Consider the following 27,379-nt stretch of genomic DNA (forward strand, 5'->3'; position numbering starts at 1 on the left):
AAATTGGAGATTCTGCTCTTTGTGAAGAAAATAGAGAAAACTCCTTGCAGCAGGAATAATTGAAGGGAAATTGAACTGAAACACTGAAAACTAATTTTTCTTTAGCAGAAAGCAAGATTTTTCTCTTGGTGAATTCTTAATTAGGTTGCACATAAGTAATGAGGTATTCAAAGGAAATGTAAGCTTTTTTATATGTTTTGATTGCAGCAAATTGATTCACGCTATAATACAGTACCAATGAAAAGAGAAGTCGATAGCGACTTTCAAAAAGGAAATAAGGATTGTGCTTGAAAAGCAAAAAAAAAATGTATGGGGCTATTGGCATAGAGCATGGGAATGAGCTTTTCAAATACATGATATAAGTCTCCAATTCAGGATGGATAAACTTTGTGTACCACAGATCACTTTGTAGGAAGATATTGTTGATCGTAATGAGAGTTAGAACATGAAAAATCAGACGTCTTAGTTAAATTTATAGTTTCAATGGAAGTCTGTGGAATTATTATGAAAGAAGAGTGAAGTTAGAGAGAGCGAGAGAGAGAGGAAAACAGAGGATGAATTCTGTGGAACTGCACCTGGCATGATGTTCTTGTGGATTCATTATCAGCATCACTTGGCTCTGCAAAATACAGCTTGCCATCTACTATTACACAGTAATGTTTATACCATCTCTGTCAAAAGAAATCAGAGAGATTTGAAAATACATTAAAAGCCACACAATGGTAGCATGTCAATATTATTGAGCAAGTATGTTGCTTAAGCACTAACATTTTCTTGCATGTGATATTTAATACATAAAAATACAGATATCTAAAGGCAGCTGAAGCATTGGTGCATGATAGAAGTCTTGTTTTCCATTAAATTGTTATAGATGATTCATATTTAATATCAGGAAAGCCCCAGAAAGACCATTTTAATTGCAGTTCCCCTAGCAATGATATTAAATGTGAAACAAATCAGCCTTGCTTTGATGAAGGACACACAGGAAAAAAATGGACTGGCTTTGCACATGGTCAGTCAGGCATTTTTGTTTCACTTTAGTATCAGAATTGGTCTCAGATGAAGTTCAAAGTAGATCTAAGCAGGATCTACTATCGTGGCACTATAATATTTTCATTGACCAGTCAATATTTGCATATTTCTGACTTGATATCTGACAATATGCATTTGTTTTAAAAATGCCTCTTCTTTATGATGGTTAATATTTTAATTTCTTGTTGACGGCAACACAAACAGGCCATTCCACCCCTCAATCTAATTCATCATTCAATGAAATCATGGCTGATCTGCGAGACCTTAATTCTCTGCACTTTCCCAGCTTGACTAACCTTCCACCCTATAATTTGTTCAGAATCTCTCCTAGTCGTGTCCTATCTTTGATGATAAAATAACTAATAAAATGTACAGACCCTTGGAGCAAATTCAAAAGACTAACCCTCCTCCTCTCTCCTATTTGATTTTCTTCTTACTGTTATACAGCAATCCCCTAAATTGAGATTTTTCAACAATAAGAAAATATCTTTTCCACATCAACATTATCAAGACCCCTTTACGATTTCAGTCACAAAGAATTCATGATTAGTGATGCTTGGTTTCATACCAAATCTATTGGATCCAGCAGATACAGAAATCCAGATTTCTTTTCAAGCTCCTTGAAGCTGGTGTATATGGTGGAACTGTGGTTCTCTTGCTGGGAATCCAATTTTTTGTGCTAAAATAAGGCCAGAAATTTTAGAATGAGTACAGCAGACTGCCCACCTGATCAATGGCTACAACACACATTACAAAGATCTCCAAGGTTCATTAGCTACTGCAGGTTGCTTCATTGTTGCAAATCTGGAATGGAATGAAAGCATTGGCAGAGATTATGCAGGTATTATGCAGACACAGTTTTCCCATCTCTCAGGGCTGCTCGTCTATTCATGAAAATTAAGCCTGTGCAATTTATTGTGCAGGATTCATCCTGTTGCATCTCTCCTGATCTCTTCTGTCTGCAATCATGTTAACAACACTGATTTTAATTCCTTCCCTTTTCTCTTAATTGCTTCCCTTTCATCCCACAGGCAGATTTCATTTTGCTTGATTCCTGGGGTATTCTCCTTCCCGACTGCTTTTCATTGCCATGTGTTCAAAAAATTAACCATATGTAAGTAACATTGGAGGCTCAGTTGGAGGTGCAAAGAGCTGAACATTTATTTCTTGGAATCAGTTGCTGAAGGGGCAAAGCCTAGGACGACTGATTGGAATCAGCTTGAGCCACAATGCCATATGGTTTGGATGGATTCATGCATTATAGTTTACAATGAACAATATTGCAAATCACATTTGAAAACTATTTCATTATATGCATATATGTTGAATAGTTTAACAAAATGTTGAGAAAATCCCAGGATATTTATTGTGTCTGCACCCAAAGCTAGCACCATATCCTTTGCAAACTATGTTTATTTTTGATGATAAGACAACGAATTAAAGAGTCCCAACAGTAAAGAGGGATTTGATTCAGAGTAGTTTATATTCTGATTGATTCTGACCAACCAACTTATTGGCTGATATCAATTTAGTACAAAGTATGATGTGAAACTGAAAAGCATGAGAACTTCACGGGAACCAGTCAGCTCACTTGCCAGGTCTGATCAAGCTTCACAATGGAGTAATTACTTTGTTTATTTTCTTGCTTGTGCTGCAAAACATTACGAACATCTCTATCTTAATCTCTCTTACATAGTGATTGGCACAGAACTTAATAGACCCTTGAGGTGATCAACTTCTTACAGAACATAGAGATTTACAGCACAGAACAGGCCCTTCAGCCCATGATGTAGTTCCAACCTATGTAAACCTACACAACAACAATCTAAATTTTCCCCATAAACACCATGTGAGAAACAGAAGAACCTTCACAGAATTTACTCGAGACAAAAATTGAGAACAAAGAACTTTTATTCTACTATTACAACAATGCAAAGTTGGGTGCTTCCCCTTACCCTGGGAATACACACAGATACTGGGGCTGACCCAACTTTTATACATTTCATTTCAGTACAGAGATACCTTCCCCCTAACATTCTTCTGCCTCCTGGATTGGTTTAGCATTAGGTAATTCTGCCCACGTGGATTCTAACTTCTTATCAGTTTATGTGCCTTCCTGCAAACTTGTTAGCCAGGAAATATCATGTCTTTGTTCTTCACCCATTAATCAATCCCCAAGACTTGCTAAATCTATCTACTTGCTGTTTTGAAGACCCCTATTTTATTATACTTTTATAACCCTTCCTCCCATTCCAGCATCCCTTCACCCTGATTTAACCCATAATACTTCATCTCTAATGAGCACTTGCTTGACTCCTCACATTCCAGTATCCCTTACAACCATAACCATTTATTTTTCTTCCATCTATGTCCTATCTAAGAGTCTTTTACTAACCTCCATCATCATCCCTGGCAATTCATTCCAGGCACCCACCATTCTGGGCAAAGAAATGATTTCTGATGTCTCCCCTAAACTCTCTTACATTCACCTTCTATTTGTGTAAATATAATTGTATAGCATTGCAACAAGCCCTTCCTGCTAACAAGCCTGTGACCCTCAAATACACCAATTAACTTGCAACCCCCATACATTTTGAAGGGTAGGAGGAAACCCACCCAAACAAGGGGAGAACATACAAACTCCTTCCAGTGAGCACCGGATTCAAACCCAGGTCACTGGTACTGTAATAGTGTCCACATTAACCACTAAGCTAACCATGTAATCCATCTATCACCATCACCCCATCCCATGTTGAATCATCCCTGTCTGATGGAGTTGGGCATGGTGGGCAGTTACATAAATGCCTTATATTTTGACTCTGAAGTTCTTTTTATTGAGTTCAACGGAATGAATTCAGAGAGAGACACAAGAATGCCACTTGTTGACAACCTCAAGAGTCTATTAAGACTGTCCTAAAGATAAATGTGTGAACAATTTTGTGAAAAATTACACCCAAACTCCATTATTTTCCAGTGCTTTTTAATGCATAAATTTAATGTTCAAAAATAGCAAGCATCTATGGCATTCTTACCTTAATAATAATTTTGTTTGTAAGTTGTGCCGGGGATGGTAACTGCTCTGCATTTGCTTCAATTGGTTTGGTTATGAGCATAGACCCAAAAGTGTCTTTGAACTTATTGGCCATATGTCGCTGCTGCTCAATTGTACAGTGCTCTTCGATTGAAAGGATAACGGGATACCTTAGAGATCCAATGTCAGAATTAATAAGTATTCATTGTGCCAAGAATACTCAAGCTTTAAACCTTTGAATTGGCATGAGGTATTACGAATGAACAATTGCAATCAAATACTTGTAGAAACAAATTCATTCTGGCTAAATTGTGAGAACATTATAAATGGAAAATAGTCAATTCATTGGGCCAGTCACCTGAAATCTTGGCCAAGACTGATTAAAATCCTCAAATTCTATAGGTCTTATGTGGCATATGGTTGAGTGGTTTCAATAGAGCTGTAGAAGGTTGGGGATGGGAGGGGTGGGCGGGAAGCAGCAATTGGTGATGCCATTCAGACTGATGCGGAGAATTCTATCCAATACAATTTTGGAGAAGGAGGGGCTACTTTTCTCAGGCTGGCGCTGGGATTATTGGAGTATTTCACACAATACCTTATTCTGGGACTTGGTAATGCAGATGCTGGGTGACTGATGCAGAAATTAATTTATCATCTGAGTTAAATTGTTACATTCATGAGCACCAAAAGGTGGTTGGTTAGGAATGGATCCTTTGTCCGTCATCACATAGATGCATTGTTCTTTACCCTCGAAATTCACTTGATTGCATACAGCTTGCTGATGTGACTATATAGCATTTCTAGTGTTATTCTCCAGAGAAAACTCATAGGCAACTGTAATTATTGAAAGGTAACCAAACCAATAAAAGTAACAGTGAAATTGTTTTATATATATTTTTAAGAAAGGAAAATTATCTGAATGATTTCTTTCAAGCTGTGCAAAGAAATGTTGGATATTGTATACATGAGGAAAAATAATAATTTTGCAAGTTTGATATAAGTGGCATGGAGTATTTTCTAGTCAGACTTAACTGCTTAATTGACCAACCTGTCATATGTTCCTTCCAGTAAGTACCAACCTTGCCTCAGCAGATGCATTCTCACATTCTAATCAATGGTTCTGGACCCAAGTACTCTGATATTGCCAATAAATACCAAGTTGTTAGTGCAACCTATTTCCCAAAATCACATTCCTTAATCAAGGTTCGGTCCTAGAGTTCAGCTGCTCTCTAGGACAATTGTTAAAGTGGACCTGAGGTTGGTACGAAGCAAGCACGAATACAGCTGCACAAACAAACTTAATTACTTTGTAAAGCATGAGAACTCTGTTACAGCAAGTAACATTACCACAAGCAGCAAACTTACTACAAAGGAGACTACCCTCATGGCTTACAATATCACCTCATTTATAGTTTTCTGATTTAACATTTAAATTTCAAATTTAACATTTGAACCTCCTGCTCCATATAAGTACATATTCCTTAAAATTCTCTTGGGATCCTTTAGTTAGTCTTATGCCACCCTACCAAATAAAGAGCTTCTTATCAGCTCCCAATCTGATAACAAGAAAGGACTTCAGCCAAAAATTGCATTTTTCCCTTCCAGTCACCATTTTAAAACTTGCATTTTTATTATATTCTAAAATATACTTTCTTACAATAGGGATAGGATCAGCATTCCAGCCAACATGCTGTTTATTAGGAAACATAATGAATAATAACAAAATGAAAGGTAATGGAAATCAAAGTTCAGAGTTAAGATTTATTGCCAGAGTACATACATACAACCTGAGATTCCTTTTTCAGGCTAGGCAGAATTTTTAATGATCAGTCGTGCAAAATATCTGTACTCAAGTGAAGATAGGTCTATACCTGAGAGAAATCTAAACAAAGAAAGAAATGCAAACAAACTGACTGTTCAATGCAGAAAATAAATATTCAATAATGATAACATGCAACAAGTCCTTAAATGAGTCTCTGATTAAGTTTGTTGTTTATCTGAATCAGATGCAGAGCAAAGCTGGCTGTATACTGCTCAGCTGGCAGCCTCAAATGATAGAGAAAACAAGGAACTAACAAACATTTCACTTTATGACCTTCAGCACTAAGAAATTCCCCATTGCCCAGAGCCTTCAGTTTAATGAATGGGGACATCATCCTGTGCAATGACAATAATGAGCTCCAAATATAATGAAGCAGTTCCAACTTACTCTGATAAAACAAAGGCGTGAGACTTGATGGCATCAACAACATCGTCAAACTTGATTTTAGATGTAAGTGTCCAGCCGTGATAAATAATGGGTTTGCCATCAGGCCCATCCCAACAATCCACTGAAACATTTAGAGTAAATGCAGATGAGTATCAAAGAGGAAATAAAAATACATAGTGCAAAAATATTGCAAAGAACAGGGCATTTGGACTCAATCAGGAGAACGTTAAGGTATGCTGAGGTCAGTCTGTGGAATTTGCTGCCACAGGCTGTTGTGGAGGTCAGGTCATTGGGTATATTTACAGCAGAGATTAAAAGGTTCCTGATTAGTCAGGGTACCAAAGTTTATGGAGAGAAGGCCGGGCAGTGAGGCTGAGTGGGAAAATGGATTAGCTCATGATTAAATGGTGAGGCAGACTTGATGGGCTGAATGACCTGCTCCCATATCTTGTGGTCTTATGCTAAGTTATCCATATATTTAGGATAAAAATATTCATTGTAGAACTGAGGAAGCTATTTCATACAAACTGAAGACAGAGATCTTTCCATATCCTCATCTTACATTCAATACATCGACAACCCATCCGCAAGCACCTAGCATATGCCTCTGTAGATGAATCACTTCGAAGCTGATCTCCTGTGAGGTACCTATGAGAAAAAAAACAGTGGCAAAAGATGAGTTTACTAAAATTAAAATTACATACACGTTTTAAATATCTAACAATTCTGTGGTATTTAAGAGAATTTATTACTTTTCCGTTGTCCTGATCAGGTTGAATTATACGACTTGAGGGATTTGTGGAATGATGGAGGGGGGGGATGATGGAAACAAATAATAGTATGGACAGTAAAGAGGGGGATAGGCAGAAGGTAAAATGTGGGAAGTCTCTGCGATGCATTTACTTGTAAGGTGGATGAGCTGAAGGTGTGGATAGACACTTGGCAATATTTCGAGGGGGCAATTAGTGAGACGTGGTTGCAGGAGGGAAGCGACTGGCAGTTAAATATTCTGGGATTTTGCTGCTTTAAGTGTGATAGAATTAGAGGATGGGGATATGGCATGACTTGTCAGGGAAAATATTACAGCAGTGCTGAGGCATGATAGATTGGAGGGCTCATCAAGGGAGGCAGTGTAGGGGGAATTTAAAAAAATAGAAAAGGTGAGGTTACAATTATAGGGGTGTATTATAGACAACCTGGTGGGGAGTGAGAGTGAGAGTAGCAAATATGTAAGGAAACACCTGAAATGTGCAATAAGCACAGAGTTATGTTAGTTGGGGATTTTAATTTTCCTAATATTGATTGGAAGACGTAGTCAGTGAAGGGGCTGGATGGCTTAGAATTTGTAAATGTGTTCAAGATAGTTTTTTGCAGCAATATGTAGAGGTACCCACTAGAGAAGTGACAGTATTGACCTACTTTTGGGGAATGAAATAGGGCAGATGACGGAAGTGTGTGTTGGGGAGCACTTCAGATCCAGTGATCATGGTACCATTAATTTCAGTATAATTATGGAAAGGGATAGGTCTGGTCTGACGATGTAAGTTTTTGAGTGGGGGAAAGCCAGATTTGATGAAATGAGAAGGGATTTGCAGGGAGATAGAGGAGAATTGGAGGGCTTTTAAAGGTGAGATTTTGAGGGTGCAGAATCTTTATGTTCCTGTTAGGATAAAAGGCAGGGCCAAATATTCAAGAGAGCCGTAGTTTTCAAGAGAGATTAGGAAATTGGTTCGAGATAAAAGGGAGGCCTACATTAAATACAGGGTAAGGTATGGGTGAGATGCTTGAAAGATACATAGATTGTAGGAAGTATCTTAAGAAGGAAATTAGAAAAGCGATAAGAAGGTACGAGGTGACTATAGTGAATAGGGTGAAAGTAATTCCGAAGGGTTTTTACAAATATGTAAATAGCAAAAGGAGAGTGAAGGATAGAACTGGTCCACTAGAGAATTGGAGCAGATGAGATATTGAATGAATTCTTATCCGGTATTCACTAGGTAGAAGGGTATGGAATTGTGTAGGATAAGTGAGGCAAAAGGGGTAATTATGGAAAACACAGGAATTAGGAAAGAGGGGGTGTTGGAACTTCTGAGGTATATAAAGGTGGATAAGTTTCCAGGTCCCGAAGGTATTTTCCCCAGGACCTTGAGGGAAGTCAGGGAGGAAATAGCGGAGGCTCTGACAGTGATTTTTCAATAGTCACTGGAGGAAAGTGTGGAGCTGCGGGATTGGCGTGCTGCAAACATGGTTCCTCTGTTTAATAAGGGCTCCAAATGTAGCCAATGAGAAGGTCAGAGGAGTTTAGCTGGGTGGTGTTTGGGGAGTTGAAGAATGCAAAGTTGTGTCTAGTGAATAACAAAAGAAAGTTGACTTCACGGCGTGCTGAAAGAAACAAGTGAATGTATTCTTTCTTTGTAAGCTGTGGTGAATCAGTGCCATTACAAGAATAAGAAGCTGTGAAAGGGACAACTAAGTGATATTCCCATAGGAAAAAAAACTGGCAGCCTAAATATGGGTCAGGTAATTGGTATGTGAATTACTGAAACAATATCAAATATTTCTGAATCTTTCACTGGCAGGATAGCCAAGGAGAGCTATGGTGTTTTCCATTAATAATATTAATTCGGGGGAGTCACGTGATGGAGTAGTGGCCGGACGGTGAACTCCAGCCCTCTCCAGAAAAGTCGGGAAAAACAAGAGAAAACACAAAGGCACAGAAATAAAAGTTACAGAAAAGTGAGTATAAAGGTGGAAAGAAGATGGCGACAAAAAAAGAAAAGTCGAAAGCAACGGTAAGAAGAGAGGAAGAGAAGACAAAGGAGGAAAAAGGTGAAGGCCTTACCTGTCCGAAGAGGCCCGCTGCGGAGAGAGAAACCCGCTCCCTCAGGTCGGTAAATAATGGACTACAAAAATGGCTCGCAGAGCCGAGCAAAAGTGCGCAACCGCGCATGCGCGAAGTTTCGTGCATGCGCGACGCGAATGAAAAAAAACACACCGACGGGAGGGGGGACCAGCTGGGGAGTCGATCTCCACAGCCGGCAACGACAGCTGCAGAACACCTGCAGCAAGAAGAGACCACAGAAGACAATAGAAACAAGAAAGAAGAGGAGGAAAGGGCAACAAAGAAACAACAGATGGCCAACCCAGAGGAAGAAGAAGAGGAAGAGTAAGGTGAAATAGAAGAAGAAAAGATAGGCAAGGTAAAGGATATACTTGCTCTTATTAAAGGATACATGGAGTCATTTAAAGAATGGCAAACACAGGAATTTAAGGATTTAAGAAAAAGAATAAACAACACAGAAGAGAAAATAATTAAAATGGAGATGACCTTAACAGAAATGGGAAAAAAAATGGACAAGATGGAAGAGCGGGCAGTAGCAGCAGAAATGGAGGTAGAAGACTTTAAAAAGAAATTGGAGAAATCTAATAAAAAAACTAAAGAGACACAAGAACTACTAGCTCAAAAAATAGATACAATGGAAAACCATAACAGAAGAAATAACATAAAGATAGTGGGCCTTAAGGAAGATGAAGAAGGCAAGAATATGAGGGAGTTTATAAAAGAGTGGATCCCTAAGACCCTAGGATGTCCAGAACTACAGCATGAAATGGAAATAGAAAGGGCACATAGAGTATTGGCCTCTAAACCACAACCACAACAAAAACCAAGATCTATTGTAGTAAAATTCCTAAGATATACTACAAGAGAAAAGGTACTGGAGAAGACAATGGAAAAAGTAAGAGAGGGCAACAAACCACTGGAGTATAAAGGGCAAAAAATCTTCATTTATCCAGATATAAGTTTTGAACTCCTAAAGAAGAGAAAAGAGTTCAATACAGCAAAGGCGATTTTATGGAAGAAAGGGTATAAATTTATACTAAAGCATCCAGCGGTATTGAAAATATTTATTCCAGGACAACAAAACAGACTATTCTCGGATCCAGAAGAAGCACGAAAATTTGCAGAACAATTACAAAAATAGACTGAGGGAGGAAGATGGGTAATGAGAGTTAAAATGATCACGACTGATATGTATGTGGGTAAAGACAAAAATAGACTGAGGGATGAAGACGGGTAATGAGAGTAAAAATGATCACGATTGATATGTATGCAGGTAAAGAGGTATAAGAGTGAATAGAGACAATGAGCATACATGAATGTATCTGTACTTAGAGGAAAATATAGATAGTATAGACAAGAATTAATAAGGGAAGGTAATGGAATAGAGAGAATAAGGAGGGAATTAAAAGAGGGACCTTTGTGACATATGAAAAGTGAAATCTTTTCTGGGGGAGGCGGGGTGGGGGGAAATAGCGGTCACTGCAAAATCAGTTGACGCTTGCGAGTGGATTCGCAAATCCAAATGGAGAGGGGAGATGTGGTTGTCCGACAAGGGATAAAGGACAACTCAGGAGGTGAAGGGGAGATTGGGGATAAATAAGATAGAAATAGGAGAATAAGGAAAATGTTAGATGTTGTAGGAATGTTGTCTTATAAAGAGTTGAAAATAAGAAAACAGAAATGGAAAAGGAGGAAAGTTAATGATGGAAAAACGGAAAGAGAAGATAAACAAAATATAAAAGGGCTACGCTGAACTATATGTCTTTAAATATTAATGGAATACATAACCAAATTAAAAGGAAGAAACTACCAAATTTAAATGAATAAATGTATTCCATTAGAAAAAATAACATATTGGTTAAGAAATAATATTGAAATATTCGAACAAGTATAGGAGCCTTACATTAAATACAATAGCGAAAACCTACCGGGGACAAACATTACCTAAGTTGATGGAAGGAGAAGGAAAGAAAAGAATGGACTCAGTAGAATTTCTGGTGTAATTTTGTTGAATGACAACATTGTCTGACTGGCTTAATGCAACCTAGATTGTATACCTAAAATGGATGAGAGGGGGGGGTGGGGGGGTGGTTTGGGAGGAAAGGGGGGGGGAGAAAAAGTCACTGTATATGTGTGAAAAAGAAATAGTGTATATCATGGCTAATGTGATTTATGGTGTGAAAAATAAAAAAATTAAAAAAAAAAAAAAAAATAATATTAATTCAATCCAAATATAATCTCCAAACTATTCAATGTCTAAAAATTTTAGAATCATCACCCTGAAAGTGCTAATAAAATAAATATGGTTAAATATAATGGTCAAAGTGAAGTTGGAAAGTAGGTTTTCTCTAGGAAACAGTACAGCATAATTTAACCAACACTTTCAATCCTGTTTAAAAGTCTGGTCAACCTCTGGACCACATGGTCAAAGGCTACAGTGAGGAGTAACCCCCATTTCCAAGTTTGGGTGACAAAAACTGATCACTTTTTATCTGCTCATGTAATATCACCTTAAAAATCTGATGCTATTTGCTCTCCCTCTTCCACACAAATCATTCAAAAATGGAGAAAGTCAATTCCTTACGTGTTATGCGAAGATGAAATCCAGTAATGGGACAATGGATTATTCATATCCTGGATACAGATAGATTCATACTTGGCATCCCAGATTTTGTTTTCTTTGGAAAACAAATATGAAAGAAACTGCAAATTCATAAAAGGAAAGACATGACAGAATGTAATTTCTATTCAAAATAAATCTTCATTGCTAAGACTTAAAGTCACTTCCATTAGAACTTTTAACATAAACTACAGCAAATGGATGGAACATTCAAAGGTAAAACACAAAGTTTCTTTCAAAGGCTTTCAAGCTCTCGAGGGGTGTTCTTCTGCAGATAAAAGCAGAAACAGTCCGCTATATTGCTTCCATTCATGTTCATGCTTGTGAACATTCCTTGTCTGTGAGGCCTCTTGGACAAGATTCCAAAACTGCAAGTTCCACAGAAACATGAGGAATTCATCATCATTCTTTGTTTCTTTGGCTTGGCTTCGCGGACGAAGATTTATGGAGGGGTATGTCCACGTCTGCTGCAGGCTCGTTGGTGACTGACAAGTCCGATGCAAGACAGGCAGGCACGGTTGCAGGGGAAAATTGGTGGGTTGGGGTTGGGTGTTGGGTTTTTCCTCCTTTGTCTTTTGTCAGTGAGGTGGTCTCTGCGGTCTTCTTCAAAGGAGGTTGCTGCCTGCTGAACTGTGAGGCGCCAAGATGCACGGTTGGAGGCAAGATCGGCCCACTGGCGGTGGTCAATGCGGCAGGCACCAAGAGATTTCTTTAGGCAGTCCTTGTACCTCTTCTTTGGTGCACCTCTGTCTCGGTGGCCAGTGGAGAGCTCGCCATATAACACGATCTTGGGAAGGCGATGGTCCTCCATTCTGGAGACGTGACCCACCCAGCGCAGCTGGATCTTCAGCAGCGTGGACTCGATGCTGTCGGCCTCTGCCATCTTGAGTACTTCGATGTTAGAGATGAAGGCGCTCCAATGAATGTTGAGGATGGAGCGGAGACAACGCTGGTGGAAGCGTTCTAGGAGCTGTAGGTGATGCCGGTAGAGGACCCGTGATTTGGAGCCGAACAGGAGTGTGGGTATGACAACGGCTCTGTACACGCTGATCTTTGTGTGTTTCTTCAGGTGGTTGTTTTTCCAGACTCTTTTGTGTAGTCTTCCAAAGGCACTATTTGCCTTGGCGAGTCTGTTGTCTATCTCTTTGTCGATCCTTGCATCAGATGAAATGGTGCAGCCGAGGTAGGTAAACTGGTTGACCGTTTTGACTGTCATTAGAAGAAGAACATTTATACCATAGATGTTGATTTTACACAGCATCCTAAAGGAAGCTTTCTCATTGGGGTGGCCTGGTTAGCATGTCACTATTACGGCGCAAGCGACCAGGGTTCAAATCCACTGCTGTCTCTAAGGAATTTGGAATTCTCCCCATATCTGCATGGGTTTCCTCCGGTTTCCTCCCACAATTCAAAACGTATGGGGTTTCTGTGGGATGGTAGATTAATTGGGTGTATTTGATGGGCATGGATTTGTGGGCCAGAAGGGTCTGCTATTGAGCTGTATATCTAAATTTATATATTTCAACTCATTATAAATAATATTGAACCCTTTGGGTCTCTGATGGCTCTCAGAGAAATCATATCAATCCCATTTCCCATTTGTTTCCTCTTAACCTATTACCTCTCACATCCACTTGCACTGGAACAATTTAGAATAGCTGCTTATCCTACTAACTGGCGCATCTTCTGCATGAAAAAACATGTATGTAGTCTCAGAATAACTTTTAACTTAGTAGAAAACCAGAGCACTTGAGGAAAACATAAAACCTTCCATGAAGACATCGCTGAGATCAGGATTCACCTGGGTCACTGTGAGGTCTTTGAGGCAGCACTACTGTACCACCCAAACAATGATGGTATAATTCTAATATGCCAAATCTAAACAAAAGACCAGAACGTTGAGACTCATCAGCATCCAGTTACAAACTAATTGGCGAATTTGATCTGCACGTATCAGAAGGAACCGAGGTGACTCTGTAACCCAGGGTAAACCAGCAATGACCCCAGAAACCTTGAATGATTAAACCTGCAAACACTCCATGTGGTCCCAAGTGTGACTTGTAGAGGCTATTGTTAGTCTTTTAAAATGGATCACTGATGCCAGGCTGAAGGAATTCCACTGACCTCATGTAATAACAAGAAGAAATCATGTACAACTATAAAGAGGGTTTCTGTCAATCGTCTAGTTCTGGCCATTGGTTAGAAGATCTACTAAGAAAATTGCTGTTTCCATTTTTGTTTATTTCCTTAAAAGCCAGGAGAAATTTAGATGAGTAAATATTGATGAAAGAATTATATACTTGTGTTATGTTTATAATAATATGCTGCGATTATTGAAAAAAGGAACCAAATTAAAATGTGTTATAATTATATAAATTAGAACAATTAATTGTTCGAATGCCTGTGAATGTCTCTAAGTTTGGTGCCTCGTCTGACTTCACCTTGAACATTCCTCTTTTGCATTTACTAAAATGTTGCCTGGATTGCAGTATCTAGCATACAAAGATTGAGTCGACTGGGTCTTGATTCATTGAAGCATTGAAGGTTGAGGGGGAATTTGATCGAGGTAAATAAAATTATGAGGGAGATAGATAGGGTAGATGTGAATAGGCTCCTCTTGAGGGTAGGTGAGATTGGAATGAGGGGACATAAGTTAAGGGTTGGGGGCAAAACTTTTGTAGTAACATAAAAGGAAGCTTCTTCACTCAGAGTGGTGGCTGAGTGGAATGACCTTCAGGAAGAGGTGGTTGCAGCTGGTTCAATTTTGTCATTTAAGAGAAGGTTGGATGAGTGTATGGATGTGAGAGGACTGGTGGGTTATGGAGAGGGAGCAGATAGGTGGGACTAGTGGAGTTCACTTAAATCGGTGCAGATTTAGAGGGGCCGAGATGGGCTGTTTCCATACTGTAATTGTTATATGGTTAAATGTTTTATGTGGGCCACGTGTTCACCAGCAATCGCCTGAAGGCAGATCCTCCAAAATGAGGGCCATCAACAAAATGCTGGTGTCAGTGGATGAGGCTGCCCTGCAACATTTCCTGGGCATGGTAAACTACCTGGGCAAGTTCATCCCCAAATCCAGTGAATTGACATACCACTCGGACAGTTAACCCATAGAGACGTCGAATGGACCTGGCACGAACAGCAACAAAATGTCTTCAATGCCCTAAAGAACTACATGTCCTGCCCTCCCATCCTTGCCTACTACGATATATGTAGACTGGTGATGTTGACCTGCATTGCCTCACAGTACGGCCTAGGGGCAGCCTGCCAGCAGGACGGAACGCCAGTGGCGTACGCTTCTAGATCACTTAGATATGGAAATGAGATATGCTCAAATTGAAAAGGAACTACAGGTGGTGGTTCTTGCCTGCTCAAAATTCAATGATTATGTCTATGGCAGGCCAGTCACCATAGAAACCAACCACTTACCTCTGGTGACCATAATAAACAAGCTAATTCAGGCAGCACCAGTGAGACAGTAAGGAAATGCATTTAGCCGATGCTTTATAACGGGCTCCCAGCAAATGCTCCCTACCCTATTTATCATGTTTGGTTGTGTTCAGTAAAGTCTTTTATTTGGTTTATCTCACCTGCTGACTTGACTCGTTATTAAGCAAGCGCAATAGTGAATAATCGGCTCAAGGACTTTCACTTTTGGTGTGTGATTTCATACTTAATAGAGAGAATTGGCAATCATTCACATCAACGAAGAAATCATTTGCTCAAATGAAAGTGGCAGTTTTGAGGTGAGTAGTTGGTTAGGAAACTTGATAGATGCCAATGGTCAGAAAGGAATGACAAAGTGAACATTGTGTGGAAGAAATTTGTGCTGTTCTTGGACATTTGTGGATAATGCAAGTCCAAATACTCACCCAGTAGGATAACAAGGTAATGCTGCTCAGGAAATTGGAAGAGAACATTAGCTTAGCACTCAGTAAGCTGAACATGAATTGCAATGAGCAAGTTGACTTGTATGAATGGATTGGGATTGTTAGCCATTTTTTTTAAAGAGGTACAGCAAAGTAACAGGTCCCTCTGGCCCATAAGTCTGCCCACCCAATCAGAATCAAAATCAGGTTTATTGTCATTAACATGTCATGAAATTTGTTGTTATGTGGCAGAAGTATTTTTAAAATATTAAATGTAGACAGGCAGCTTGGTAACAGGCCCTTCTGGCCCACGAGCCCATGTTGCCCAATTACACCCAATTTACTGACAACCCTGGTAACGTTTTGAAGGGTGGGAGGAAACTGGAGCCCCTGGAGAAACCCACACAGACATGGGGAGAATGTGCATTACAGGTCCAAAATTACTATAAATTACAATTCTGTAGATACAAGATTTAAAAAAAAAACAAATAATGAGTGTAACAAAAGAGAGCAATTGAGGTAGTGTCCATATGTTCATTGTCTGTTCAGAAGTCTGAGAGTGGGGAAAACCCCAATTAGCCTATCTGTGCATCTTTGGAACTAATTTTTAAATCTTTAAAAATAACATTAAAAAATGACATACCTCATCTACGTAGAAGAAGGGCTCATTTGTTTCTCTGTAAGTGTCATAAATACATCTAGTCATCAACTCTCGAACCTTTTTAACATCACTGGCCCAAGATTCCTACATTGAGGAAAAGATCCAATTATACATTTACAGTTACATGAAAACTCAGGACTGAAATGTATTCTTTTAAACTAATATTCATTAATCTTCAGTTGCCTGGGTGCAAAAATAAAATGAAAACTCATGTCAAGGATGTTGGTTTTCAAGGTCAACTCATTCAAATCAACTGATCAAATAAGCCACATGGACATTTTGCTGTTGATGCTCTGACCACACATCTTCAGATGCTGATCTTGGAATATTTCACATGGCTCCACAAAAATATTCCTGACACAGACAAATGACCTTGTAGTTCAGAAGGAGCCTCGTGTACCCACAGTTAGACAGGAACAGAACTGTAGGTGAAGAACAGGTTGGGGGGTGTATCCAACTAGGATACATCTTTGAGTTATGATCTGAAATCAGGTTTCCTTCTCTTTGGGGCTACCAATTTGATAGCATCTCAAGTAAAATTTTCATCCTTGGTCACCTTCATTGTAAACAATTGGACGGCAGCCTGAAAGCATCATATTGCTGGTAAATTTACTTGCTGATTTTACTGAACAATTTGTGTTTTTTGTATGTTTACTTGGCTTTGAATGCATTAAACTAATTTTTAATTTATAAATAACATTAACATATATTTTTAAGGCAAGTTCATTATCTCATGCATCCTTTCTAAAGCATTTATTCTATTTTTTACCTTTTGTTCATGGAGCAAGAACCGTTGGAAATCATGAAGGTACAAGACTGAAGCAGTGGGTTTATCTGTTCTTCTACAGGTAGAAAACAAATTTAAAAGTTTGAAAGATCTCAGAACAATCTCATTTATTCTCATAATGTCGTCTTTCTTACATGCTCATTACCAACAATGATCATTTAATTACCAATATGTCTCTGAGATGTTTGAGAAAACAAGAACACTGAGCCTATGTGGTCACAGAGTATTTTGCAAACTCTATACCAGTCATTTTCAATGGGTCATTTAAGGGGGAGTCACAAATTGAAATTATAAATTTTTTTTATGTAGTCTGCAGGAGAGAAGTCTGGAAGGAACCAAAACTTGACTCTTCAGAGGGAAACGACCCATAAACATTGAGCAGAGCATGGGGCCATAGCCAAAAAAAGGTTGTGAATAGTTGCTCTATACATTTAGGGCAGGAGGTCGGGTTAGAATCTGCATTCATGGAATGGGGGTCAACAGCCCTATCTCCTGCACTACTGTGTCATCCTCAAGCACTCAGCATTCTTTTGGTGTGAAAATTCTCCTTTCCACAATTAACAAAAAAGATTTCTACTTACCCAAGAATAAATACCGATCCTTCTACTTTGAATGTCTCAAGAATCTGTGAAAAATATAATTTTGAGTAATAAATCTTAGTTTAATATTTATTTTAAATGCTTGTATATCCACTAAAAGTATTGCATTATGATCTTTAATGATAGAGAATGGAACTATGTCATTAAACTCATTCACAAGGTCGAATTTGTTATTCATTTGTGCAATTCTGCAATTCTGAATAAAGTTGCAGTCAATAACTTTATGCTATAAATTTGACTCCTGACTAATATCCATGACCTACAATTTGAAGCTTTAACCTTAATGACAAGCCAACTTTTAGTTGTGGGGTTCTGGTGTGTGTTAGGGTTTAACACTTGCTACTCTGAAAGAAATGAAGCCTATGAAGTGTAATAACTGAACCCCCACCCCCATTCTTCATTATCTGGGCAGGTAATGCTGGAAAATCATGCAAGCTTGTGGTCAACAAAAGAATAGGATGCAGAATTGGGTGCTGGACCATTCATGGGTGACATAGGTAGTGTAACACCTTTACATTGGGACTTGGGTTCGAATCCCACACTGTCTGTAAGGAATTTGTACTTTTTCCCCATGTCTACGTACGTTTCCCGCAGGGACTCTGGTTTCCTCCCACCATTCGAAATATACCGGGGGTGTAAGTTAATTGAGGATAAATTTGGCATCATGGTCTTGTGGGTCGAAATGGCCTATTACTGTGCTATAGGATAGGATAGATGTAGGAAGGTTTTTTGAGCTGGCCGGGGAAACTAAAACGAGAGGACAGTCTCAAGATTCGGGGGAGTAGATTTCGGACAGAGATGAGGAAAAATAGTTTTTCCCAGAGAGTAGTGAATGTTTGGAATTCTCTAACCAGGGAAGTGGTTGAGGCTGCCTCATTAAACATATTTAAAATTCGGTTAGATAAATTTTTATATGATAGAGGAATTAGGGGATATGGGGAGAAGGCAGGTAGGTGGAGTTAGGTCATAAATTAGATCAGCCAAGATCGTATTGAATGGCGGACCAGGCTCGATGGCCATTTTTGGCCTACTCCTGTTCCTACTTCCTATGTTCCTACATGCCTAAATTTTTTAAAATTAAATTTAAATTTAAAGCAGGGGTAAACATTTGGAGGACAAAGGAAGCCTTTTGCTTCCATTAAACCTGTAAGGAAACTGAAAGGAATAAGGAAGGTATTTTATTAGATCTGCTTTCACTTCCAGGCATAAATCAGTTGGCCTGGTCAAAGTTAACTCAGATTCTCAACGGGGTCCCTATGGTCCCACTGGGGGCCATAGCACATTTAGATAAAAGCCCTATTTTCTTTTCAGGTCATGAAACATGAATATTTTTAATGTTTTTTTATGTAGTCAGTAGGAGACAAGTGTGGAAGAAACCATCTCAACTTGACTGCCTCACAGGGAAGGGGGCCCATAAACTTTGAGCAGAGTCCTGGGGGGGAGCCATAGTTGAAAAAAATTGAAATGGTTGTTGTAAAGGACTCCACTTGGTGGCGGGGGGGGGGGGGGGTAGCCTTCACATCTGCTCAATTCAGCAGCAGAGAATTGCAGAAGGTCAAGGTCTCTTAATGTAGTGACAGTTCAATGGCTCCCCTTCCCTATTTCTGCCCCTTTGGTATTGCTTTGTTGGATCAACTTTGATTGTGTGATCTTTCTATCTTGTGCAACTGGAAATGACACAAATGTCATCTCTAAAGATATCTGTGATCTGGGATTTGCTGGATTCTGTCATCTCTAAAGATATCTGTGATCTGGTATCTGCAGATATGGGAAATAGATGGTGATATTGATTTCAAAATGTGTAGGTCTACTTAAAATAAAACATTAAAAATAGCAGGCACATCATATTAATTCAGAAATAATTGAAGATTCTTAAGATTGGGTGAATTTGGGCCATTGTGAAGAGGTGGAGCCTAAATGAGGTTCTGGGCACTCATTGATAATTAACTGAACACATATCTGAAACCGCTGACACAACTGTAGGAGAGATTAATGAAGAGATTCAGGGAATTCAGATGAAGTTATTTTTTGATGCTTGAAACCCATCAATTAATTCTTAATTTTACTTTCCACAACAGGCAAATGGATTTATAAACCATCATAATAATCATAAATAGCAAACATGATAATATATACAGAATTCTTTGCTGCTTTCACATCGAGATGGTTGAATTACAATACTAAGATTTACTTACTATCTTCTGACTTTCGAACATTAGGTTCTTATAGAATTGGTGAAATTGTTCAAAGCTAAGGTCATCCTTAGAATTTCCCATGTCCTGAAAGGATTGATAAAGGTTATTTCTTGTAAAATTAGGAGCTAACGTTGACTTTCCTGAACAAAAAAAAATCCAATATCTGGCACAAGCATAATGCAACTCTACAAGGCACAGAATCTGCCTCAAAACCCATATGACCCATATGTACACCCATATGTGTACAGACTGGCATCCAAAATGACAAGAAAATACAATAGCAGGTCAGTCTATTCTGAACTTGAAAAGAGGAAGCTTTTTACCAAAATGAAACCACTCATACTGGGCCCTACCCAACACCTGATACTTCATCATTGGGATCAAGGAAGGGTGTCCTGAGGCTTTACAGAATATAATGGAGCAATTAGATAAATAGTAAAGCCTATTTTGTAAAAGTCATTTCCAAGGCAGTGAAACTCACCAAGAAGGAAAGAACTAAATCTGGTTCTAATTTGGAAAAGGTCAATTTTGATTTCGAACTCTCGATATTAGAATGAATCAGTTTCCAATATTGGCAAATTACTGCCACAAATGTATTGCGCCTTGATATGGCAATTGTAAAAATAATTTCAATGTTTATTTCATCTTGAATTCTAAATGCACTGGTGAACAGTTTAGTTTTGTGGTAATCTACAAATATTATTGCTTTACAACATGCAAATATATTTCATATTAGATCCTCTGCCTCTTGAACTGTTGATGGTATTTAGAATAATCTATCAATGAAATCCTTACTCTTATGTTTAAAGTATCTGTGGATATTAAAACATCTGAAAAAGACCTATAATAGAAGAAACATTTGCTGATATCCATGCTGGGAAATAGAACACAATGAGAAGACCATAAGATAAAGGTGCAGAAGTAGGCCATTTTGCCTATCAAGTCATTTCTGCCATTTCATCATGAGCTGATCCATTCTCCCACTCAGCCCCATCCCCCTGGCATTTCCCCATAACCTTTAATAACCTATCAATTTCTGCCTTAGATGACATCTGTACGGTGAAGGATGAAAGTTTAGAGAGTTGTAGGTGCCTGGAATGCATTGCCAGGGATGGTGCTGGAGGCTGGAACATTAGGAGCACTTAAGAGACTCCTAAGGCACAAAGAGGAAAGAAAAAATTGAGGGTTATGAGATAGGGTGGGTTTCGTTTTCTTTCAGCAGGAATATATAGGTTAGCACAACATTGAGATCCGAAGGGCCTAACTGTTCTGCAAAGTTTATTAAATGCACCCAATAATCTGGCTTCCACAGCCACCTGTGGCAACAAATTCCAGAGATTCACCTCTCTCTGGCTGAAGAAATGGAACTGCATCACTGTTTTAAAAGGATGCCCTTCAATGGTAAAGTTGTGTCCTCGTGTCCTTGATTCCTTGACCATGGGAAACAATTTTGCCACATCTACTCGACTGGGCCTTTCAACATTCAAAATGCTTCTAGGAGGTACTCCCTCTTTCTTTTGAACTCCAAGATGTTTAGAGTATGTTCTATTATTGCAGAAATAATAGTTTATCATTGTCCCAGCATACATACTGTATTTAGTGACTGAAGCACTGCACACAGGAGAGGTCCAGGATCTTCAAACGTGACAACAGGTGCACTCAAAGGGGGTGGCATGTGACTCAATACCTCTATCTGAAGAATAAAACTGGGATGTGTCCTGAATGCAGCAAGGTTGAACCGATCCATGCACAGAGGAAGAGAGAAAACACCAGTGTACTGGAGTGAAAATCCTTCCTTGTGGAATGACCATGGAAGAGGAGTTCTTTCAGTAACAATAATGGGAAAATATAAATCCTAAACTCTTCACACCAGGTGTCTGTACAAACAGTCTTCGGACCTAAAGCTGGTTTTTATTGATAAGATGAAAGGATGTGATGCCCAGGTGAATGAATAAAGATGACTGGGTGACCTCAGCACACACAGTAAAAAAAAAGATACTGGGGGAACTCAGCAGGTCTCACAGTGTCCATAGGAGGAAAAGATATAGAACTGATGTTTCGGGCCTGAGCCCTGCTTCAAGAGCTTTATGCTTGACAAAGTGCACAGGACCGAAGCGTCAGTAATGTGTCTTTTCCTCTTCTGAAGGTTACAAGACCAGTGAGTTCCTCCAGCATCTCTGTGTTTTTACTGCAGTCACAGTATGTGCAGATTTTCACGTTCACTCCTCTGAATGGTGTCTTGACCACGGAAGCTCACATTGTCATGTTTAATTTTAAAATTTATCAGTAAACATTTGCACAGCTTAATTCCTGCCAATGGAGAATAACTTTATTCATAGACTGCTGAATGTCTGGATGCAATATTCAACAGTCATATTTCAAGTCAAGTTTCAAGATTTATTCTTGTAGGTATTTGATGATACATGGTGAGACTTTTATATAGCCTAAATCAGTTTTCGATTCTCTATTCTTGGTATGGATTTCAAACTCTGTCATTTTTATGCACCTGTAACCTGTCTATCATTAACAGTAAATCCTGTTGCTTTTTCAAAAAGACATCAAAGGAAAGGTGAACAACTGATCTATTCAAGTGCAATACTGCAGTGGGCAATAATCATGGCCATGTGTAATGTCTTGAATGGGCCAAATGAAAGGTCATTAGGTTCATTCTATTTATCTCTCCACAGATGCCATCTGTTAAACATTTTCAACATTATTTAACCTGAACCTTGAAAACCGAAAGAGTACAAAAATTCCTACTTTACTCTGGTTAGAAGCCATTGGGAAAATATTGATTGTAATTCTGAGGTTCTGTTTTGGACCTCATAAGTCACCTCCAAACAGAGTTAAAGGCAAAAACCCAACACATAAAATGAAGATTAAAGATTATGTATTTTTTGAGATGTACATAATATGAACAAAATTGATCAAAATACACATTCAGGTCATATTTTATCATGAGGCAGTGATTGCAAAGACATTTAAAAGATAAATACCCCCATCTTGTCCTTGAGAAACTTGACGTTTGGAACTTTAAAATTTACTTGAGGTAGCATTATCTTCAACTCCTTGAGGGAGATGCTGCAAAAATATAAGAAGTCAATTAATTCAATCAGTAAATTTTTGTCTATTCCTTGAAAAAGGGCTCAGGCCCAAAATGTTGGTTATATATCTTTACCTCCTGTGGACCCTGTAAGACCAGCTAAATTTCTCCAGCAAATCTGTGTGTGTTTTACTACAATCACAGCATCTGCAGACTTTTGTGTTTTACTCTTTTTGTACACATGGGTGGGCCTAAGGGTCTGTCCTATCCTGTAATGTTCTTTGTGTAAGGAATGATAGATCCTTTAGATTAGAATACTTGGTTTAAGCAATTTTTAAAATTTAAATTACTACATCCCCAAAATGTCATCTAGGGAACAACTTGGCCATTTCCAAATTCTAGCACATGTCACCTTTTAAAGATTCTCAACAAATTTCTTGAATATGTCCATAAATATATTAAGTTATTCCTATGTTTAGATGCGTTTTGTATTCCTTGAGCAATATTTACACTTCAGCAAGAAGGTCAACCATTGCTCTGAAAAGGATCAATAATTTTTTGATCAGTGATCAGGAAATCTTGCTATTATATAATGTGACCTTTGCCTCTTCCAGGAGTTCACAAAGTTCTTTAGATCCAATAAAATACTTCTGGAGTCACTTTTGCAGAAAACACAATTCACACACAGGGGTCCACAGCCAGGCATATGATAATTATCAACAATCTCTTTACGTCATGCTGGTTGAAGGAAAAATATTTTTAAAACAACTGGGAATAATTTCTCAGTTCATCTGCAAAAAACGTTGAAGGATATTTACATTCACCTAAGATGAGAATGAGGTTAAATCTCACGTCTTCAGGCTGGTATCTCTGAACAATGCAGCACTTCCTCTGAGCTGCACAGGTGTGAGTCCCAGTTGTTGTGCTTGAGTTTCTGAAGTGAGTTTTTAAACTTCGACCTTCTGGCTTGAAGGCTAAAATGCTGTCATCTGACCTAAAGGCACACTACTCAGGCAGAAGAAATGCCGAGGATCTCCTCAACTTTTTCTTGAAAACAAAATGTCACATCCTCACTTAGTCACTGGAATCTCTTGTCTGACACTGTTTAAACTGGCAGAGAAGACTCCCAAAATATCAAGTCTCTTCATTGAGAACCAAGTGCTGACTGTGGAAAGTGTGTAACAATGATTCATTTAACCAACCAATGTCCATAATCTTCATCTACTCCACTAAGGCTGAATCTTCCTACCCAGAAAAGGGGTTATTTGTTACATCAAAGGTCATGGAAGCAAAGTCATCATCAACCCCAACAACTAAAATGCAAATCCCTTTCAGTTATAGCTTAGCAAAACCAGATTAATATTTTCACTTCACTCAACGAAAACTACACGTAAAATAAAATAAATTTTCCATGTAATGTGGCTGTTAGACCCTGGGATCATCCTAACAACATTTTATAAATGCTAATCGATGACAACTACAAACTATCCAAACCATTGGAAGCCTCACTTGTCTTGAGGAGATGGATGATGATCACATGAAAATGAAGGGCCCTAAAACTGCCAATAGTGACACATGATAAGGTTACAGTTGTAGATTTATACTGAAGTAGGTAGGTGTCCTAAATGGAAGAGCACATGAGGATGGTTGAATCTTGTAGTACTAAGCTGGATTTGTGTGATATTTGTGGTTGTTAAGTTGTGGATAATCAGCATATATGAGAAAACAGCTTCTCAGGAAATAGCAAGAGAATAGGATTGACCTGAGTGCCAGCACAGACTTGGTGGGCTGAGTGGCGCGACTTATATCATAACGAAGTAGTAAAATTGTTTAATGAACCTGTTTCATAATTTCTGGACACAACTAGATAATTTCAAAAATTTACAAAGAAAATTCTCATCTTAGTTGTCAACAGCCAACTGCTTCCAAATTTTCAGGCAACGCATTCCAGATCACATCAATTGTCCAGATTAGTTATGTTCTTAACTGGTAAATCGCCAGAGGCTGAAGGCAATGAAGGCATCGGGGGGCTCTTGTAATTTCCCAGCAGAAATGCTGAGAAGAGAGTGTTAAAATTGAGCATTTCAACATTGTTCATACAGTATATTTCAATGAATGATCAAATATCGTGGAAGATACTTCATGTCCAACACGAGGATAAATTTAGTCTGCTCAATTACAATCCAATCATCTTCACAAGCAGGTGAAGGAAAAAACTTCTTCTTGCCCTCTCCCGCCCCTTCCCGCTGCCAGTTACCCCACGGCCTCCGGCCTCGCCCTGTCGGCGCCATCAGGCCTCCCACCGACGCCTCGGCTCCACTCAAACACCCCGCCGGTGCCTGCCGCTCCCGGGTGGGGCCCGGCGGGCTGCTGGTCGCCCGTTTTCCCTGGACCGCGCGGCTGAGGAAGGTCCCGGCGCCTCCGCCAAAATTTTTAAAAAAACAAGCAGGTGAAGGTTCCCCAAAACATTGTATCTTTGCTACATAAAGAATGCTGCGTGAGTTGTTGAATTTTTCCAGTAATTTTGTGTAAAAGGCTCATTAATTATTGGATGCTACTGGACTCATTTGATATAACCATTTACAGCACAGAACAGGCCAGTTCGGCCCTACTAGTCCATGCCGTAGCAAATCCCCACCCTCCTAGTCCCACTGACCAGCACCTGGTCCATACCCCTCTAGTCCCCTCCTATCCATGTAACGATCCAGTCTTTCCTTAAATGTAACCAATGATCCCGCCTCGACCACATCTGCTGGAAGCTCATTCCACATCCCCACCACCCTCTGCGTAAAGAAATTTCCTCTCATGTTCCCCTTATAATTTTCCCCCTTCAATTTTAAACCATGTCCTCTAGTTTGAATCTCCCCCTTTCTTAATTGAAAAAGCCTATCCACATTTACTCTGTCTGTCCCTTTTAAAATCTTAAACACCTCGATCAAGTCCCCTCTCAATCTTCTACACTCTAGAGGAAAAAGCCCCAGTCTGCAGAACCTTTCCCTGTAACTCAGACCCTGAAATCCTGAAGCTGGACTTCATCACAATCTTCTTCCAGATATAGATGCAAAAGGTGCATGCCAAAGGAAAGGCATGTAGACTTTGAAACACCATATGGCACAGCATAAGTTGAATGGAAATCAAAGGATACAACTTTCAAAGGTCCAGTGGCACATGATGCAAAGAGAGATCTCACTTTAGTCGAGGGACAGGTACAATTGTTGCCTTGTGCAATACATGGAAGACACTGAAACATTGGCTGATAAGTGGCAGTGCTGACCAACAGGAATCTCATTACTCCCTGACTCCTGCATCACCTTCTCCCCACCATTAACATCAGGAAAAAGATTTGGCTCACCCAATGTTCCTAACAATGCAGTTAAAGAAAGTTTAATGGCGGGTCTTCATTAGGGAAATATCTCGGAACTTCTGTGTAAAAAACATGAAAGAGTCATACCTGTTTCTCCTTGAGCAGTCCACAGAATAAAACTGCTTCCTCAGCCAGCTGTAAATGACAGAAAAAGAGTGAAATTAAAAAAAAGCATTGTTACATTTTCATAAATGCATTTCTGGCACAAGGCAACAAAGCAGGCCCCATGATGTCACAAGACTCTATACCAGGAATGAAGAGTAGTTCAGTGTCAACTTGAAATTATTTGCTTACACCATTTCCTGGAATGCTGCTAAACGTGATAGGTGTGCATGGTGTGACAGGAAAGTTATGACCATGGATAGAAGATTGGCTGACTGGCAGAAGCCAGAGTGGGAATAAAAGGGGCTTTTCTGACTGGCTGTCGGTGACCCATATTTTTCCATTAGGGTTGGTATTGAGTCCATTACTTTTCACATTATATGTTAACAATTTGGTTGATGGAATTGATAGTTTTGTGGTCAAGTTTGCAGATGATACACAGGTAAATGGAGATGGGTTGTGTTGAGAAAACAGTCTGCAGAGGGACATAGACCGAATGGGAGAAAGGACAAGAAAGTAGCAGATGGAATACATGCTCTTTGGTAGACGAAATAATGCTGTGCACGTTTTTCTAAATGGGGGTAGATTTCAGAAAGTTAAGGTCTGAAGGGACTTGGGAGTCCTTGTGCAGGATTCCTTGAAGGCTAACTTGCAGGTTGAGTCGGAAGGCAAGTACCAATGTCAGCATTCATCTCAAGGCTTTATAAGGCGTTGGTCAGACCACATTTGGAATTTTTGGATCCAGAAAAGGTTAACAAGAATGATCCTGGAGATGAAAGAGATAGACATCTCTGGAGATTAGAAAGATGGGGCTGGGGAGGGATCTCACTGAAACTTTTTGAATATTGAAAGGGTTAGATTGAGTGGTTGTGGACTTTCCCACTAGTGGGAAAGTCTAGGACCAGAGGGCACAGCCTCTGAATAAAAAAGACAAACATTTAGGACAGAGATTAGGAGAAATTTCTTCATCCAGTGGGCGATGAATCTGAGAAATTCAATGCCACACACAGTTGAGGAGATCA

The 27,379-nt window shown here is 39.2% G+C and overlaps 1 protein-coding gene and 1 long non-coding RNA gene across 5 annotated transcripts in view; one reads left to right on the forward strand and one right to left on the reverse strand.

Moving 5' to 3' along the window:
* The window catches only part of plcg2 (phospholipase C, gamma 2), a 141,440-nt gene that overhangs the window by 41,999 nt on the left and 72,062 nt on the right, over positions 1 to 27,379 (reverse strand). For all 4 annotated transcript variants that reach the window (XR_011346032.1, XR_011346031.1, XR_011346033.1 and 1 more), the window contains 12 exons: positions 26,343 to 26,390; positions 22,845 to 22,929; positions 19,849 to 19,932; positions 17,636 to 17,679; positions 17,037 to 17,109; positions 16,250 to 16,351; positions 11,699 to 11,817; positions 6,835 to 6,920; positions 6,273 to 6,393; positions 4,065 to 4,233; positions 1,601 to 1,711; positions 576 to 671 (listed from right to left, as the gene is read on the reverse strand). Coding sequence is in view for 1 of the 4 variants with exons in the window: in XM_069902218.1 (XP_069758319.1) it covers positions 576 to 671; positions 1,601 to 1,711; positions 4,065 to 4,233; positions 6,273 to 6,393; positions 6,835 to 6,920; positions 11,699 to 11,817; positions 16,250 to 16,351; positions 17,037 to 17,109; positions 17,636 to 17,679; positions 19,849 to 19,932; positions 22,845 to 22,929; positions 26,343 to 26,390 (1,138 nt within the window). In the remaining 3 variants the exon portion in view is untranslated. The remainder of the gene's footprint in view (positions 1 to 575; positions 672 to 1,600; positions 1,712 to 4,064; positions 4,234 to 6,272; positions 6,394 to 6,834; positions 6,921 to 11,698; positions 11,818 to 16,249; positions 16,352 to 17,036; positions 17,110 to 17,635; positions 17,680 to 19,848; positions 19,933 to 22,844; positions 22,930 to 26,342; positions 26,391 to 27,379) is intronic.
* The window catches only part of LOC138745107 (uncharacterized), a 63,472-nt gene continuing 53,089 nt past the window's right edge, over positions 16,997 to 27,379 (forward strand). The window contains exon 1 of the long non-coding RNA XR_011346034.1: positions 16,997 to 17,115. This is a non-coding gene — a long non-coding RNA (uncharacterized lncRNA). The remainder of the gene's footprint in view (positions 17,116 to 27,379) is intronic.

The sequence above is a fragment of the Narcine bancroftii genome, chromosome 10, assembly GCF_036971445.1.
Source record: "Narcine bancroftii isolate sNarBan1 chromosome 10, sNarBan1.hap1, whole genome shotgun sequence".
Taxonomy (NCBI): domain Eukaryota; kingdom Metazoa; phylum Chordata; class Chondrichthyes; order Torpediniformes; family Narcinidae; genus Narcine; species Narcine bancroftii.